Below are 19,534 nucleotides of genomic sequence, written 5' to 3' on the forward strand. Positions count from 1 at the left end.
GATACTAGGTTTGAATTTTCATTTCACAACTCATTCTCTGTGTTGTTCCAAACAAACACTAACTTGTAGATCTTTCTGAGCTATCTTGATTGTAACTTCTCACCCTCCTTCATGCTGCTGCTTCTCAGTCCTGATACCTTCTTCTTATACTCCTGTTGCATCATAAAACTTTCTATTACTCCCTACTTCCTTCCTATTAGTTTTCTCTTGCTACATAACAACATTATCACAAACGTAGCAGCTTGACATCATGCACATGTATCATCTGGCAGTTTCTCTGGTCATAGAGGCACAGTCCCGCTGAGTCCTTGTGCAGGATCTCGCAGGCTGTATGTTGTCAAGGTTTCAGCTGGCTTGTGTTTCCATCAGCAGGCTGATTTGGGGGAAAGCCCATGTCTAAGCCCATGCAGGTTGTTGGAGGAATTCATTTTTCTTTCAGTTGTAAAACTGAGAGCCTTGGCTTCTTGCTGAGTGCTGGCTGGAAAGCCACTTGCAGTTCTAGAGGCCTGCCTGCAGTTCCTTGCCACATGGGTTTATACAGCGTGCTCACTTACTTCATCAAGCCAGTGAGGAGAGCCTCTAGAGACAGTTTGCTAGCAAGATAGTTTTCTTTTCAATGGTGATAAAAAATATATGTATATAACAAAACATTTGCCAATTCAACAATTTTTTGCATGTGAAATTCAGTGGCTCCATATGGGAAGCACTGGACTGTGAACTCCAAGGTCTGTGGTTCGAGCCCACCAACCACTCCACGGGAGAAAGATGAGGTTTTCTGCTCCCATGAAGATTTTAAAGCCCTGGCGATCCTATTCAGGGTAGCTGTGAATTGGAATGGATTGGACAACACTTAACAACAATTCAGTGGCACTGTTTATATTCATCATGTGGTGTGTTCCTCACCACCCTCTTTCCAAATGATACCATTACCATGCATGGAAGTTCAGTACCTCGTAAGCAATGGTACCTCTTTTCAACGTCTGCATCCCGCCTCTGGTAATCACCTTTGATCTCTATACATTTGTCAATTTAGACACTTCAGACAAGTGGGATCACACAATATTTGTCCTTTTGTGACTGATTTATTTTAGTCAGCATCCTATCCTCAAGGTTCATCTATGTTATAGCATGTGACAGGACTTCATTTCTCTTTGTTGTTGCTGTTAAGTGCTGTTGACTCAGGTCCGACTCATAGATTATGGTGGTTTATGAGGTCAGCAGTTCAAATCCACTAGTTGTTTCATGGGAGAATGATAAGGCTTTCTGCTCTTGTAAAGATTTATATCCTCTGAAATCCTAAACAGAGTTGCTATGAGTTGGAACCGACTCCACAGTATATAACCACCACCATGGAATGTGTGGCTTATTGCCTCCATGACAACTACGCCCTTTGCCATGAGAACAGAAGAACTGGATGGTGCCTTGTCATGGATTTAATTGTATCCCCCCAAATATGTGTCAATTTGACTGGGTCATTATTACCAGTGGTTTTACGGTGGCATTTTGATGTAATTCTGTGATAATTCCTATGATGTGATCTGATGCAGTAAACCAATAAGAGGACTAAGGGTGGGCTGCAATACTCTGGTATGATACTGTAGGATAAGCCCTGGGCTAGTAACTGCAAGGTCTGTAGTTCCAACCCACCAGCTGCTCTTGGAAACCCTACACAGGGTCACTATGAGTCAGAACTAACTCGACAGCATACAACAGCAGCAGCAAGCAATACCCTTGTCACATCAAAACCCTGATCAGGTGTAAGGGAGTTTTCCAGGGTGTAGGCTGCAATGTCGTTTATTTTACAAAGATACAAAAATAAAAGGAGAGAGAAGTAAGCAGAGAACAAGGAAACTACTGCCACCAAGAAAGATGAGCCAAGAGTGGTATGTGTCCTTGGACCTGCAGTCTCTGTATTATGAAGCCCCTAGTCTCAGGGATAGATTGATGCCAAGACAAATGGAGATCTCCAAGGAACCATGGGCCTACAGATACTAAAAGGAGGCAAGGACCTTTCTCTAAAACGAACACAAAGGGAAAGCTTTCTCCTAGAACTGGCACTCTGAATTCGGACTTCTAGCCTCCTAAACTGAGAGAGTAAATTTCTGTTTGGTAAAGTCATCCACTTGTGGTATTTGTATTATAGTAGCACTTCATAACTAAGACATACCTGAATACTATTACTGAACATTTGGGTCAAGGATTTTATAGACAAATGCTGATCAAAAGGGAGAAAATGCAGAACAGAATTAAAAATTATCATTAACTCTAGACTTTCTGAGCCCTGAAGGCTAGATGAAACTATTGCTTTCAAATATCTTTAAACCTTAAACCAGTAATATCCCCTGAAAATCTTCTTAAAACCAAATGATAATTTGACTTAGCGAGTAAAAAATCTCTGCCTTGAGTGTTGTGCTCTTTTAGGAACTATCTATATAGGAACAAATTGGCAACAGCAACTCAGAAGATCAGCTAGGAAACTTACGGGGTAGTACGTTTATGTTAACAGGTAAGGAACGACTCGGAAAAGGAGAAGGAAATGGCTGCAAAACTGGAAGTATATAATCGATGTCATTGAATTGGTATATGTTTTGCTGTACATATTTTTAACAACAACAGCAAAATAAATTAAAAACTTTTTAAGAGTAAAAAATTATGTAAGAGCATTTAACTACTTCTGGGGTCATCAGAAACATGGAGAAGAGAACCAGAGAATCATTAAACAAAGACCTGTCCTTTCTCTTCCCAAGGGTGTGAAACCCCCAGCTTTCCTGGTTTCCTTTGCTATAGAAGTCATTAGTTTGTGCCCTGCATGTTTCCTTGCCTTTCTGCCTGTGTTTTCACACATCAGAGCTGACAGGTGCTTGTAGTGACACCAGACCTGGTGGGAGGTGTCCCTTTTCAAAGGTTGGTTGTGAATAGCTTTTCTTCAAGGACCTAATTGGAAAGAAACTCCCTTTCCTATTTGACATAACAGACAACAGCATCAGGAATCTTTCTAAATCCACATAGACAAATATATCTCACTGGTGTAGACTTTCCAAACATAAGCCACTTCAGAGATTCTACTTAAAATACCTTAGGGTCATAAAGCAGGCTTCATGCTCAGATACAGTTTTCTTTTGGGGCTTTTGGATGAGGGATCCACATTTGTATTTGATTTTCTAGGTTGATTTTCACAATCCAAGCCTTGTAGGTGGTACAGAAAAGAACATTGAATTAGATGAGTCTCTTCCAGACCTTTAAGTATCACTTCATCAAAGGTACTTTCTCACCAACCCTACCCGTAAGTTAGCTGTAGCACTTTTCAGACTTACAGTTGCTGAATTCACTGTTTGAATTTGGTTACTGAGAAGTTCTGTGAGGTCCAGGCAGTGCCTGTCTTGTCCACTCTTCATCTCCAGCCCCTGACCATAGCAGTCACGTGACCATGCAGTACATGATGGCCTGATATTTTCTTTCACAGGCACGGACAATCTACAGATCAATGTCACCCCAACCCCAGAGTCATTTCCCCACCAGACATTGCTACCAATTTCACCAACATGGCCTTTCTCAGAAGTCAAGTCTTCCTCAGCTGTGGTCAGGACCAAGGATGCACTGGGACCGTCCCCTGACAACACAAGCCTGCTCCAGTTAGCCCGAACACCTCTGCCTAAGACACACCGCAGAACTAGGGCTCCCATGGATCTCTCTTCTTCCCTGTACCAAGGAAGTGGACATAGTGCCTCCCTTGCACCTTCCAAGGATTCCATCAAGTCCCTGGTCCAACCAAGACCTCAAGGGGAAAAAGAAGCAGCTGATGAGTCAGGTTTGCCTTACACCAGCATGCTCTTCCCATTGCCCATAGCCCCATTGGTGACATCTTTGAATACTGTCCTCCCATCTCAGCCAGTGCCAGTAGGCGTTTCCTCCATTGCACGGCCAGGCATTCTCCCACATTTCCCCTCACCTTCATCGTCTTCATTAGCTCCTGACTCATCCCATTCCATCAACTTTTCCAAGACAGCAGAGCAATCCACCAAAATATGGTTATTCCCTCAGACCGCTCCAGCTGACTCCATCTCAAGTCAGAGTGTAGCTAACTCCCTAAGCCCGTTTGCTGATGCAACAAAATCTACTCCACCCCCAAATACTCAGAATTTAATAGGTATCCCTCATCTAGGTAATTCCAGATCCTCAGCAAAGCAATATATTGAGCCCTTCCCAACAGAGAGTCCCCGCTCAGCAGGCTCACCCACACCTGGGTTTTGGAGCCCCATGGCAGAACTGACCCATCTGTCTTCCCCTCCCCTAGCACCTGGAAGTTTTCTTTGGCTTCCAGTTGGGACCCCTTCATTGTCAAAGTTGGAAGTAGCTTCAAGTCCTGCATCCACACAGCCAGTCAAAGCTGAAGTGGCTAAAAGAGTGCATAATGGGGTGTTTTTGCCGACTTTTAAGAGCGCAGCAGTGGCCCCTGAGGCTGAGCCTTCACTTTTCCAGACCACAGACTCAGTGACAGTAGAAAAGACCAGCAGAAAGTTTGCCCCTACCCCTGTGAATGACTCTGCTCACCCGCCGCATTTGTCAGCAGCTCCAGAGCATTTCGGAGAGGCTGCCCTTCCAACTGAACACACCTCTTCCTCTTTGGTACCACTTCTGCCTTCTACCACCACAAGTCATGGGAAAACCATCCCTTCTGCTCCTGCATCTCCATCGAACAGCACAGCAGACCCTCCCTCCATCTTCACTTTCCACCAGCCAGCACAAAATCATGCCTCTCCATCCAGCGTGCCAAAATCGCCAACTCATCTAGAAGAGGGCAATGGTGGGTCTCCGCCCACTGCAACTACAGACTTCCTCCTCTCCAGCAATGCTCCCAATCATCTTTCCAGGACTTGGACATTTCCCTTGCAGACAGAGGGTAGTGTGACATCTGTTTTAAAGGAAAATGAAAAGGCAAATATGACGGTTCCTGTCTGGGCCCTTCCAAGTAAAGAGATTTCAAGTCTTCGCACTGTAAACAGATTCACTTCTGATTTTAGCACTGATCCGATTTCATCTACTGTCATTACAACACTGAGGACAAATCTCACCCCTTTAGAATTACCTCTACCATCTATCCCATCCATCCAAACCAGCCGGACTAGTTCCCCATCTGCTAGTGTTTCCAGTACCAAGGCAGAGACTTACGCAGCTGCTGGAGACACTTCTGGGTTCCCAGCTTCAACTTCCAAGCAGGTGACAGCATTTTCCTCTTCCACCGATGTTTATGAGTCTTCAACAACGGGACACATGAAAAAGCCAGCAATCGCAGATGTTTTCTGGAGTTCTTTTTTGGCAGAAACAGAGCCACCAATATCTGACTTGCTGCAGCAAGCAAATTATGATTTAAATGGACACACAACTAATTCCACAAGATGGAAAACTCATTCATCTTCAGCCACTGCTACCAGAGGCTTAATGTCAGCTGCCGGTGCAATAAGCACTCAGGCTTTCAAGGCTACTGCTGGGTACTCAGAGACTACAAAAGGCTTCAGTGTCCAGGAGCCATTCCTTGGCACAAGCATAAACCAGCCCATACAACAGCCAAATGTTACCAGGATTGGCAATGATAGAGATTTGGGGCCCACAAGCAATAGCAGCCATACTAGAGACTTCCAAACAGCTGAGGTTGAAGATTACCCATCCATGAGTCAACATTCTGGGTCTCATCCCCATTTACAGCTGCCTGTTCATCCAACACATCCTCTTTTGCCAACTTTGCCAAGTCTAACTGCTCCAGCTGGTTTGCAGGAAATGCTTTCAGACGGAATAGCTACAAGATCCCAAATTTCCAGCGACCCTTATCCATCATCTGGGATAAATGCTTCCACGCCACTCTGGAGTATCCTGAGATATCACTCTACTGCTCAGTCTCCTCCTGTATCATCCAGTGCCTTATTCAGGACACCCTCCAAAGTGCAGCTGGCTTCACAACACCCCAAGAAATGGACAGGTGCAGCCACTAATGCAGGTAGTTTGTTTCCTGGTACCCAACCAACAGGTATGACTACTTCCATGGCCAAAGCATCTTCAAGCTCAACACAAATAACTAGCTTTCTTCTGAAGGAGCACATCCACCCTTTCAGCAGTGAGTTAATGCCCAACTAGCCATGCCATTGGTCCTCTGCCTACTTGATTTTTAGAAAGTATTCAGAATTTAAGTATCTTTATGGCCAAACACAGCTTTGTTATAAATGGCATTCTCGATATGGTTAATCAACCTAATGAACCTAAAGCAGTTTTGCCTAACTTCTTCCCACTGCAAGGTCAATGTTCAGAGACTTTTCACCCTAGCAAGCCCATAAGTTGCATCCTATTCATCACCAGAACAAGTGATGTGAGTTCACAACAGTAACAAACTTTGCTTGATCTCTCATTTCAGTGGACTCCTCCGTATTGTCCAACGCAGAACCAACAGCAGCGTCAGCAGCCACAGTGTTTCTGAGGAAATCGAGTCCACCAGCTCTGTCTGCAGCCCTGGTCGCTAAGGGCACCGGAAGCAGCCCTTCAGCCGTGGCTGCGGGATTAGCCAAGAGCAGTTTGACCACCACTCTAGCAAAAAATGTCACAAGCAAGGCAGCACCTGGCCCAAAGGTGACACCGGGAGCTATCCATCCAGCTTTCCCGTTCACACCCACCTACATGTTTGCAAGGACAGCACACACCATGAGCACACATACAGCCATGCAAGGACACACGGTCACTGCTTTTGGCCTATTGTCCACAACACACCTCCCCAGGAAACCACAAGCCATGCACACGGACCTTCCAAACCCCACCAACTCAGAGATACCCAAAGCCTACACCCCACGCCCACTGACAATCACTGCAGCGTTAACATCCATCACCGCTTCAGCGAAGGCCACCCGGTTTCCGCCTTTGCCAGCAGAGAACACAGATGCTGCTCTTCCCGCTGTGTCCACTGAAGTGGTCACGACTGGCAAAATGGTGTCCAACTTGGAGTGTCAGATGTCCAGTAAGGTGCTGGTGAAGACAGGTAAGCATCTACTGTCTCCTGTCCCTCTGATTTGACTTGAAAGCAGCCAGCACGCTCTGGCTGCAGAGGTAACCCAATTGTTATCTTTCCTTGTAATCAGGAGTTCTCAACCCAGGGTGATTTCACAACCTACATCCATTTCTGGAGGCCTTTGTGGTAGTCACACCTTGGGTGAGAGCTACTGGTGGCAGCTAGTGGGTAGTAGCCAGGGATGCCACTAAGCATCCTACAATGCACAGAGCATTCTCCCACAACCAAGATTTACCCAGCCAAAGAAGCCAGTCCTATGAAGGGTGGCGAATTATTTCTTTCTCGCATCCTGGATGCCATGTTTTCATCAGCCGAGAAGAGGAGGAGCATTGCATGCCATGGATACTAGATTTGTGGTCTCAGTCTTGGGATCAGTGCCCCTTGGAGATCCACGGTTCTTCCCATGGGTTTGGAAGTGCAAATATGCACCAAGTTTTCCCTATAGGATGAATACATAATGTCTCATGTGAATGAATGGTATCATTAGTAAATGATGTGATTGGATTGCAACCCTCCAGAATCCAGAAATGGCTTTTTGTCATGTATTTTCCCCGCCACAGCTATGATGGCACAGTATGTAGGAGCCTGGTATTTCTTTCAATGTTAAAAAGAAATTTTCTTCTTGAAAAAAATTGGATGGGTAGCATTTGAACTGCAGTGTTTTGGGATGCTATGTTTTTAGTCCCTACCCACCCCCAGTTGAAGCAAAGCAGGCCTAGAATGCACGGGGTGTCTTTAATAATGTGGTAGTGTTTGCTATAAAAAGCATTCGATGAATTATTCGGAAGAGCATGCTAATGCTGAATGCTGACATCCCGCCTTCTTCCTTGCCCTACAAAGAATTAAACAAAATGATATCTTGAGACACGTCCTATTCTAAAAGGAGAACTTGTGAAACTAGGCAGAGCACAAAATACAGTATCTCTGTTTCCCAAGATTAGACCATCTGGTTGTCACTCCCCTCCCCCCTTGTAGCTCCTCCTCTGAGTGACAGGTGGCTCCTGCCACTCAGATGCAGAAGTCTCAAACATGCTCCATTTTCTCTCCTTCACCACATTTCTGCACCCCAACCACATCCATTCATTCACTGGGTCCTTTCAATTCTGCCTCCTAAATGTCCCTTCTCTGTACCTGCTGTCACTTTCTGAGTTCAGACAGCCATCGTCACTCATCTACATTTTTATGACTGCCAATTTTTTCTCTCTGCATTCAGATGTCCCTTCTGTCCAATCTGTTCTTTGCTCTATAGTCGGGAAGCCCATCTAAAATGCACCATTTACTTAAGACCCTTTATTCCCCAGTGTCCTTGGAACAAAGCTGAAATGTCTATACGAAATGATTTCACCTGTCTCTCCTCGCCATTGTGTCTGGTGTTCCCTCGGCCCCTTGGCCTCGCTCACACCAGTGACCCTCTGGATTCCGCGGAAGCATATCTTTCCCCAGGAACCCTTCCCAAGTCAGGGCCGGATGCTCCTCCCAGGACCTCTCACAGCATCCTTGGCTTCCTTTACCATTGTACCTGTACATTCAATCCCAAATGCCTCATCTCCATCCCCGTTTGTGAGCTGGGGAATGCACCTGTCTGCTAGGCCTGCTTTCTCCTGTAGAGCCATGCAATGGCTGGGGCCTCCATCCTTAGGACATTAGTGGGGCCCCATCCCACTTCCAAGGAACCCTGGTGACACTGTTAGGCAATAGGCTGCTAGCCAGAAGGTCAGCAGTTCAAACCCACCAGCTGCTCCTTGGGAGGACCCAGTAGTAGTCTGCTTCCGTAAAGGTGTTGTTGTAAAGTACCATCGAATAGGCTCCAGCTCATTGCAACCCTGTATAGGGTTTTCAAGGAGCAGCTGGTGAGCTTGACCCGCTGACCCTGTGGTTCAAACTGACCTTGAAATTCAGTGTTTTATCCCACAGCACCCCCAGGACTATAGTCTTGGAAATCTTATGGGGGAGTTCTGCTGTGTCCTGTAAGGCCGCAACAACTAGGAATTGACTTCACAGGAATGGATCCCACTTGTCATCAGTTGGACCTGTGCTCACCGTCTTTGCTAAGAACTGGCTGAAGGTGGTGGTTAAAGAAGAGAAGAGGGCTCTTTAATGACGATGTGCACTACCTCACCCTGACTGCCATGCTTCTGCTTTGTCCTGCAGTTCTCTTTCTGAGCCAAAGGAGAGTGCAAAGCAGTGAATTTTTGAAGCTCAGTGTGGCCAAAGGGCTCACACAGGCATTGCGGAAAGCCTTCCACCAGAGTGACGTCTCTGCTCACGTAAGCACCTTGCTTCTCCTCTTTGGTCCAGAGTGTGTTTTGATGATTTTTTCCTTCCTAGGTGGTATAGCTACACTTGCCAGAAGAATGAACTCTTTTCCTTTGGCAAACAGCTAATGCAGGGTGGCTAGAGACAAGGGTCAAATTTCGAGTCAGAAAATTGAGGCTACTTGTCTTCTGTCTAGATTATTCTTTTTAAGCCTGAGTTGTTGTTGTTGTTAAGTGCTGTTGAGTGAATTCCAACCCATAGTGACCTCATATGGGGTTTCCGAGGAGCAGCTGATGCGCTTAAACTACCAACCTTGCAGTTCAAACGGCTTTGCAGTCTGGTGCATTAACCCATAGCACCACACCAGAAAGCCTGGGTAGGTGGCACAGATGGCTAAGCACTTGACTGCTAACTGCAAGGCTGGTAATTCAAAGCCATCCAGAGGTACCCTGGAAGAAAGACCTGGTGATAGGTTTCCACAACCCTTGAGAATCCTCATGCATGCAGTTCTATGCCACTCTGCAACACAGGAGGGTCATGAGTCAGCACTGACAAAAACCAGTTTTATATTTTTCTTTAATTTTATTTTATGTTATTTTAAGTCCTGGTGTGGTGCTGTGGATTAATGCACTGGACTGCAAGGTCAGTTTGAACCAAAAGATCAGTGGTTCTAGTTCACCCGTTGTTCCTCAAAGACCCTATACAGGGTCGCTATGTGTTGGAACTACTCAATGGCACTTCACAACAACAACATCACCATCCTGTTGCTCAAGGAAAGAATGTACTGTTGTGAGTGTCATTCTCCAGAAACCATTTCATTGTTTTGTTTTGTTTTCCCCTTTATCTTCATCATTGCAAATTGACATTTAAAAATTATTGTGACTTATACATCCAGTCAGCCTTTGCTTAAATTGCCAGAGGCAGACAGGGAAGTAAACAGTTTTTCTTGTTTTGTTTTGTTACCCCCCCCACCCCCCACCCCCACACACACACTTTAACGCCAAGCATTGTTTAGCAACTGCTGGCTGATTTTTGTTGACATATCCAAGTGATGGAAGCCATGCTTTGCACTCTGTTGGTTTGATTCCAAATGTTAAAGCAGTAAGTGCAGTTGGCAGTCAGTGGGCTCCTTTTGCACCACTTAAAATTATTACTGTGGCTTCCTCTTCGGATGCTCGGGTCTACAGCTGCATGTAGCCTTGTGGTCCCCTGCCCCCCAGGCCCAGGGCTGGATGTGAGACTTGGTACACACTTTATGGGTCATTGTCAGTCTCTTATATAATAATGGAAAAAGGAGCAATGAACCTTGTGAAAGGTCCCTGTGGTTTCTGCACTGGAAATTATATTTGAAAGTTGAAAATGTGAATCTTTGGTTGCCTGATACCATTTTCATGAAACTTTAGTGGTTGAAAAATGATGCTCACAGTTTCTGGCTTTTCTGCAAGCCATCACAGACTACTGTGACAAATCCTAGGTAGTCATATTTTTTCATTGGATCCCTTTTTAAAAGTTAACTACATTTCTTTTGAAAGGACATTTGATATTACTTCCATAAATGGAAACCACGGTCATTTGCCACAAATAAAAGGTAATCATAAAAATCGTAAAAATGAGAATAATGGAAATAAAACAAACCTGTTGACCTCATTTTTTGTTTTTGCTTGTTTATTTATTTTTAAGAATTAACAATGGCTATAAAGGTAAGCCTGGTGTTATGCTGTAGGATAAGCACTGGACTGCTAACCAGGAGGTCAGTGGTTCAAATCCATCATCAGCTCCTCAGAAACCGTATACAGGGTCTTTATGGGTCAGAACCGACTTGATGGTATTTAACAACAACAGCAAAGAGGTATCAAGGAGTCCCTGGGAGGTTCAAATGGTTAATGCACTTAGCTGCTAACTGAAAAGTTAGAGGTTTAGTCTATCAAAGACCTTGAGAAATCTACTTTGAAAAATCAGTCATTGAAAATCTTATGGATTAAAAGGAAAGTCACAGGGAGGAAACAGGATTCCTGCTGCAGGGAAGGAATGGGAATCATGTAGATGAAACAAAACATACGATTGGTTGAAAGCGAAGCTTTCTTTTTTGTTAACCTTCACTCAATTCACAATGGTGGTGGTGGTAGTGACGTGCCATGGAGTCGGTTCCGACTCATAGGGACTCTAAATTCACACTAGAACGTTAAAAAAAAAAAAAAAAAATGCTATGGATTACTGATCTCACGGATTTCTGGTGTGGTATTGTAGGCGGAAGACTGAACTGCAGACCACCAGGTCAGCAGTTCAAACCCACCAGCTGCTCCTTGGAAGCCCTATACAGGGTTGCTATGAGACAGAACTGACTTAGTGACACTTAACAACAACAGCTGGTCTCATAGAAACTAATAGAACCCCCAACACTATGGTCCTTAGTCACCCTTTAAGCCTGAAACTGAACTCACCCTCCCCTGGGGATTAACTTTCAGCCAAGCAACAGACAGGCCTATAAAATGAACCATAGCACTAGATGGGAATGCACTCTTTACAGCTATCGACCATATGAACATTTGCCCAGGGAGAAAGCTCAGAAGGGAGGGAGGATTAGGAAAGAAGGACAGAGGAAATAGGAAACATAGGGAGAATGTGGAATAAGTGATGTTCCATTGTGGGGATTACAGTCAATGTCACAAAACAAAATGAGTATGAATTGTTGACTGGAAGACTAATTTGCTCTGTAAGCTTTCTCTCAATCACAATTAAAAGTTTTTAAAAAAAGAAAGAAAATCTTATGGCTCACAGTTCTACTCTGACACACATGTGGTCCCCCTGAGTCAGAGTAGACTCAAGGGCAACTGGTGTGGAGATGGTAAAGGGAAAATAAGGCCAAACTGAGACTTGCTTCTTGAGGTGACTAGAATGATTGAGAAGGGAGTGACTATCTCACTGGGTGATTTAGTGTTGTTTAGTGTTGTTTCCATGTTCTGTCCAGAAATCTCTGTTGTTCCACCTAAAATCATCTCAGACACTATCTTTTGGAAACCAGCTGATGAGGGACACACAGTGTGGATAAACCAGAGGTCTCCGTCCTGTCACTGAATCATTGTCTTGACTTCTCTGGAAAATACACAAGCCACTATGTATGGAGATGCAGGCATAAGTGGGGAAAAGCAGGCGTCAAAAACACCCTGAATTGTTCATATAAAATACAAAGAAAGCAGAATAAGATAAAAATAAAACCCAAAGCCTCACAATCTTCCAGTTGGGACAGAAGAGAGCTCAGATCATCAATGTCCCTTTGGACACTGCTGTAAGAGAAACTCTCTATAGCTTGTCCCTATCTTGGTCTTGAAGCAACGTGCAGGTCAAGGCAACTCCTTTCTCAGCTGAGGCTTGGTGCGATGGTTAAGTGCTTGGTAAAACCAAAAGCCTGATGGTTTAAACCAACCCAGTAACTCCAGAGTCCTGGTGTGGTACTGTAGGATAAGTACTGAACTGCTAACCACAAGGTCTGTGGTTCAAACCCACCTGCCACTCCTCAGGAACCCTATATAGGGTCACTATGAGTCAGAACCAACTCAATGGCACTTAACAACAACAACAATGACTCTGTGGTAGAAAGATTTGGCAATGTGCTCCTATAAAGACTGAAAAACCTAGTACCACCCAGTCCATTCTGACTCAGTGAACTGGTAAACAGAGGAGAACTGCCCATGGCTGTAGTGTTTATTGAAGCCAACTGCCACATCTTTCTCTCACCCACTGACTGATGGGTTTAAACCACCAACCTTTCAGTTAGCAGCTGACTGCTACCAAAGCTCTTTCTGTAAAGATTGTTGTTGTTGTTAAGTACTGTGGAATCAGTTCCAACTCATAGAGACCCAGTACAGGGTTTCTGAGGCTGTAAATCTTTATGGGAGCAGAAAGCCTCATCTTTCTCCCGCAGAACCACTGGTAGTTTTGAACTGCTGACCTTGAGGTTAGCAGCCTGATTCGTAACCACTACACTATGGATTACAGCCTACGAATCCCTATGGAGCAGTTCTAATACCTGACAAACCCACAAATGGGTGACCAAAAAGACTATGGGACAGGTGTTTTGGTTACCAGAAAGAGTTGGCTTTATTGCTTTCTGCAGAAAGCAAGGAGACAGGCACATCTTTGCCACCAACTATCTCCCTATGAAGGGGAACTAGGTGTATTTTATCAGGCTTCAGGAAGACTTCAAGGGATAAACAGAGACAAGTTATCACACATTAAAAATAGGGGAGCCTGTCACAAGACAAAAACAAGGGTACAAATCACAATGCTGAGATGATAAATATTATGGTTTGTTGTGGACTGTTACCAGCCTCAGTGGGCACTCTGATGCTTCGTGCTCCAGTGGGTTATAATTTTAGTAACTGGGACTTGGCACCAGGGCACTCAGACCTGCTCTTCATTGTCAAGGAGCTGGCCTTATGCAGAGACATCTTACCGATGTTTAACTATATCCTTAGCTTTTGGTCAGGTTCCTCATTAGAGGGGAGAGATTGCAAGCAAGGAAAATCTGCTGCTGGGGCCTTTGGCTGCCTACAGTCAAAATCTACCTACATCAATTCTACTCTGACACTTGATGTTGCCTTGACTTGAGATGGACTTCATGGCACCTAACAATGACTTCCTGATCCAGTTCTGAAGATGCCCCACTTAACCCAATCATTTCTGCCTATTCATATTTATAAACTGAGAAATGTCATAAAGCTGTTTTCCCCTGAAATCTACTCTCTAGAATTATGTTTTGTCTGTCACTTCCTTCCTTTGCCTTTTTAGTGCTAATTGGTGCTTACAGGATTATTCTGAAACACTTTAGGAATCAAAGAACACAGATTTAATTTTAGTCCATGTAAGTTTGATGAAAATGATATTTTGTTGTTTTGTTATACTTTGAGGCTTGGTAATCCATGTATGCTTTATAGGATTGTTAGAGTATGTGTTGACTAAGAACACCCTATTCCCCAGCCATGCTAAGTAGTAACAGTGATGATTCTAAGAAACACCAAGAAGAGTGTGAAGTACTGTGGCAATAACCAGTGAGTTTTGTTGGTTCATTTATTTCATAGGTGGAAATTCTGGAACATTCGCACAACATCACAGTTGGTTATTATGCTACCAAGGGGAGGCTGGTGTACCTGCCTGCAGTAGTTGTTGACATGCTAAGTGTTTATGGTGTCAGCAATGTTACTGCGGATCTGAAGCAACACACCCCAAACTTGCAGTCTGTGGCAGTACTTGCCTCCCTGTGGAATCCTGAGCCTGCAGGCTACTTCCAGCTAAAAACAGGCAAGTAACACAGAAGGAAGGTGTACACGCGGTGATGTAAACATTTGGGTCCAGTTAGAAGAAAGGCTTAGTGATCTACTTCCCCCCAAATCAGACACTGAGGACCCTATGAAGCAGTTTTGTTCTGACACACTTGGGATTACCCTGAGTTGGAATTGACAAAATGGCAACTGGTATACTCAGAAAGAAAGAATTTCTACCTGTTCTGGAATGAGGGAGACAGGAAGGGGGTACCTGTTTAACAACTCCATTGTCAGACGGTCTATCATCTCTTTAAGTTCCTATGTATCTTTCTCGAAGGTCCCTGTTAATCACATGCCTGAGTTCCTTCCACATCAGCCTAAACTTTTCCATCCCTGAATTTATCAGAAATGTCCCATCACAGGAGCCTGCATTCTTAATTTATATAACTAGCATTTGTGGATGCCAAATACTGTTTTTGTTCTTTTTTTTTTTTTTTTGGTATTACTAACAAGAGTTGACTGTCCATAAAAATCTGTGATTTACAGCAATCATAGATTTTTGTGTCACTTAATCAGAATCTCTGATTTGGTGAGTGCCTTAGAATCTTTTCTTAAGCTCCCTTGTGAGTCTGATCTGCAGTTTGTAAACCACAAGACTGGGGAAACCACTAAAATTGAAAGACTCAATCAACTGAGTAATGGAGGTCAATTGATTTTTCTCCTCCTCTAAAGAACTAGACAGCATCATCCCTTTGGTTATTTTTTTTTTTTTTCACAGTCTTTGCATAGATTCCTGCATATTGCAAGCATTTGCATTGAGGGGAGTCTCAGATTCAATCGTGTTTTAAATTCTTGTATGTTATCAATCATTTTAAGAGCCACATTCAAAACTATAACCAATCTTTGTCTGGTCCTAGTGTTTAGTTGTCTAATATCCCTAATCTAAAATCATGCTGTTTTGTATCATGACCACTGTTAATTCCAGGCAATGGAGACATGGAGCTTTGCGGTTGCTGCTTTTCATTTTTGCATCTTATTCTAGTGCTGCAGTTTGTGAGTCAATCTGACAACATTCAGTCCTGCAAGTTTGCTCAGACAATGGAGCAGAGGCTGCAGAAGGCATTCCAGGATGCTGAGAGGAAGGTCCTGAATACCAAAAGCAACTTGGCAATTCAGGTGAGGCAGTCCAGGCTGCGTAGTCCAGACGCCAGTCCTAAACCTCTGCTGGCGAGTAGTGACTTGGACTCCCCATTTCAAAGCTACCTTTTGTAAATGCAACTTTGCACTTAGGGTATGTGACATAGACACTGAGTGGGGTTGATAGCACAGAAGAGAATGTCTTGGGTCTGGATTTTGTATATATTTCCCATATGGTGTTTCTTGTCTTTTCCCCTTTGGACTGGTATAATAGAAATGGACTATGTATACAGGGTCACTGTGAGTTGGAACCCACTCCATGGCATTTAATAACAACAAAGATAGATAAAATGTGTAAACTACTTACTAAGATTAGTCTATTCTATGATTTGCATTGGTTCACCCGTACCACCCTGAATGCATCCAATCTCCTCTGATCTCGGATGCTAAGCAGGGCTGGGCCTGGTTAGTACCTTGGACTCCTGCGGTGGTGCTGTAGAATCAACACTGGACTGAAAACCACAACGCTAGCAGTTCAAAACCACCAGATGCCCCTCGGAAACCTTATACAGGGTAGCTATGAGTTGGAACTGACTCGATGGCGCTGAACAACAACATATTCCAGACACTCACATGAACCATCACTTCAGTTTAGACACACATACATACTTTCTCTCTTTGTATTGAGGGCTTATTCTGTGTGAGGAGTCCAAGTGTGGCACTTCAGGATAAAACACTGGACCAAAAGGTTCATTTGATCTACAAAGTTGATGGTTCAAACTCAACAGCTGCTTCTCAGAAACCGTATACAAGGTCACTATGAGTTGGAACCAACTAGATGGTACTTAACAATGACAACACCGTTCTGTGCATGCTAGGAACAGTGCTAATGTTTTACAAATGTGTTGCTGTATAATACTCAAGACATATTTCAGAAGAGGGAACTGAGGGAGAAGTGAAGAAACCTCCAGAAGGTTACAAATAAATCTGTAATGCCTGTAATATGGGTACCTGGTCTGATTTTGCAAAGGTTCCTCACAAATTGCATTTAATATAGTAAAATGGACAGTTAGGTACAACAAAACCAGTTTCTGAAAAAAACAAACAAACAATGAAAGGCAACCAAGGGGGATCATTACCATACACTTATGTGTGATGTAAGAGCTGCTGTTGTTAAATGCTATTGAGTTGGTTCTGACTCATAATGACCCTGAATAGGGTTGCCTTGGAGCAGCTAGTGGGTTTGAAATGCTAACCTTTTGGTTAGCAGTCCAATGCTTATCCTACAGTGCCACAGGACCTAAAAGGTTAATAAATCCAGGCAACAGGTTTGACTCTGGGCTTCTTATCAGCCAAAGCGAAAAGGGAAACGGGATTAGTAAAACAATTCATACAATTGTCCATTCATTTCAAGAGATGTTTTCAATGGATATAATAAAATAATAAATTTAGTAAGATGCAATTTTCAAATCAACTATTGAGCTCTTTAACAGAGAAGGGCTTGTTACTTTCTTTTTGCAAAGTTTCATCTAATGACCCAGGCCTCCCATAGCAGCAAACCAAGAGAGGCAGGCTTCTCAGGACCAGGGCAGCTTGTTTATCTGGAAATCTCTCCCAGTGCCTGATGAATAGCAGGTACTCCATAAGATGGGCCTTCCTGCATATAATTAGATGGTATGCTCTGCTGCCAAGCTCTAGTTAGGTTCAGGGATGTGTGAGGATCACAGATTCAATCAGGAAGACAAAATGCCTCCACAGATAGCTGAGTCATACTCCTTACATAAATCTTAAGTCTGTGACACATTTTTCAGATCTTAGTCTAATATGAATCAAGCCATAATGAGATACTTCCAGACACACTCTGGATGAATCTAGAAAAGGAAAACTGCATATTCAAGTTAAATTGTATACTTTCTACATCATCTTGACTTTTCAGATAATTCAGTTATGCTAAATGTCAATTTCAGAACCGCTGGGTTTAATTGCAAAAACTTGAGATCATGAGTCTAAACAGAGATATTAGAAAGTACAACTAACTAGAAAAATGAGGTGCTGAATGAATTTCATTAATAAGCATCTATCTTTGGTGAGATAAAAATGTAATTTTTTGTAAAATAGGTCTAAGAAAAGCTTTGTTGTTGTTGTGTGCCGTGGAGTCAGTTCCGACTCATAGCAACCCTGTATATGGTGATTGAGGCTATAAATCTTTACGGGAGCAGAAAGCCTCATCTTTTTCCCGTGGAACAGCTGGTAGTTTCAAACTGCTGACCTTGCGGTTCGCAGCCCAATTCATAAGTACTACGCTACCTTTTTAGCTTTCACGGTTAATCCTGGAAGCTAAAATATAGCATACCAGGAATGGAATTTCCAAGGGAGGCAGTTCGTGGGTTTGTCGAAGGTTCACCAAGGTCTCCATTTCTGCATTGCCCTGATGTTGTTGTTGTTGTTATTATGTGCCGTGGAGTCAGTTCCGACTCATAGCAACCCTGTACAGGGTTTCCAAGGCTGTAATCTTTACAGGAGCAGAAAGCCTCCTCTTTCTTCCACAGAACAGCTGGTAGTTTTGAACTGCTGACCTTGCCATTCACAGCCCAATTCATAACCACTATGCTACCAGAGCTCCTTACATTGCCCTGACATTGGAGTTGTATAGTAGATAAGACTGTAGGTTCTTGGCTTGTTCCATTCTGTGAGTCAGAATTGACTCAGTGCCAGTGGGCTTGGTTAGGTTTTAGATGGTGAGGTCTTTTGAAGTGTTCAGAAAGAAGTGCCTTTTCTCATAAGGTTGCTATGAGTCGGTACTTACTCCATGGCACCTAACAATAACAACCGCTCCAAAGATACTTCCAGAGACAAGTGAGGGCTGACCAGAAATGTTGGTTCAGCTTCAGTAACCATGGGAATGTAGGTTCTGTTGATGCTGAGCCGTCAAGTCAGTTCCAACTTAAAGCAACCCTACACACAACAGAAGGAAACACTCACTACCTGGCTCTGAGCCATGCTCACAACCACGATATTTATGCCATTGTTGTAGCCAACATATCAATCCATCTCATTGGAGGTCTTCCTCTTTTTTAATGACTTGTAGTGGTTACGAGTTGGGCTGCTAACCTCAAGGTCAGCAGTTCGAAACTACTAGCCCTTCCACAGGAGAAAGATGAGGCTTTCTGCTCTCCTAAAGATTTACAGGCTTGGAGACTATGTACAGGGTAGCTATGCATCAGAACCGACTCCATGGCACATAACCACCACCACCTACTTTACCAAGCATGATGTCCTTTTCCATGGACTGGTCCCTTCTGATAATTTAGCCAAAACACGTAGACTAAGCCTTGCCATCCTGGCTTCTAAAGATCACTCTGGTCGTACTTCTAAAACAGATTTGTTTGTACTTTTGGCAGTTCCTGGTACTTTCAATATTCCTTACCAACCCAACAATTCAAATGAATTCTTCTCTGTTCTTATTCATTGTCCAACTTTACATGTATATGAGGCTATTGAAAATACCATGATTAAGTCCTCAACAGTAACATCTTTGTTCTTTAGCACTATAAAGAGGTCTTTTGCAGCAAACCCAAACTCACTGCCATCAAGTCACTTCGGTCCATAGTTACCCTATATGGGGTCCTCAAGACTGGGTATCTTTATGGGAGCTGACAGCCTCATCTTTTCCCCTCAGGATAGCGGGTGGGTTTGAACCACTACCTTGAAGTTAGCAGTCCAATGCTAAGCCCACAGTATCACTAGGGTTCTTTTAGGCTCCGAGTTAGAGAATTTAAAAATAATTTCCCACTTACGGTGAAAGTGGGAAATACAGGGTCAAAGCTATTTT

General features: G+C 43.6%; 1 protein-coding gene across 1 annotated transcript in view; it reads left to right on the plus strand.

Moving 5' to 3' along the window:
- Positions 1-960: 960 nt before the first annotated feature.
- KIAA1549L (KIAA1549-like ortholog) overlaps positions 961-19,534 on the plus strand; it is a 136,479-nt gene continuing 117,905 nt past the window's right edge. Inside the window, 8 exon segments of the mRNA XM_006864909.1 lie at positions 961-996; positions 4,438-5,974; positions 6,404-6,703; positions 6,706-6,760; positions 6,762-7,018; positions 9,200-9,315; positions 14,383-14,602; positions 15,608-15,741. Of these exon segments, the coding sequence (XP_006864971.1) occupies positions 961-996; positions 4,438-5,974; positions 6,404-6,703; positions 6,706-6,760; positions 6,762-7,018; positions 9,200-9,315; positions 14,383-14,602; positions 15,608-15,741 (2,655 nt within the window).

The sequence above is a fragment of the Chrysochloris asiatica genome, unplaced genomic scaffold (assembly GCF_000296735.1).
Source record: "Chrysochloris asiatica unplaced genomic scaffold, ChrAsi1.0 scaffold00072, whole genome shotgun sequence".
Lineage (NCBI taxonomy): Eukaryota > Metazoa > Chordata > Mammalia > Afrosoricida > Chrysochloridae > Chrysochloris > Chrysochloris asiatica.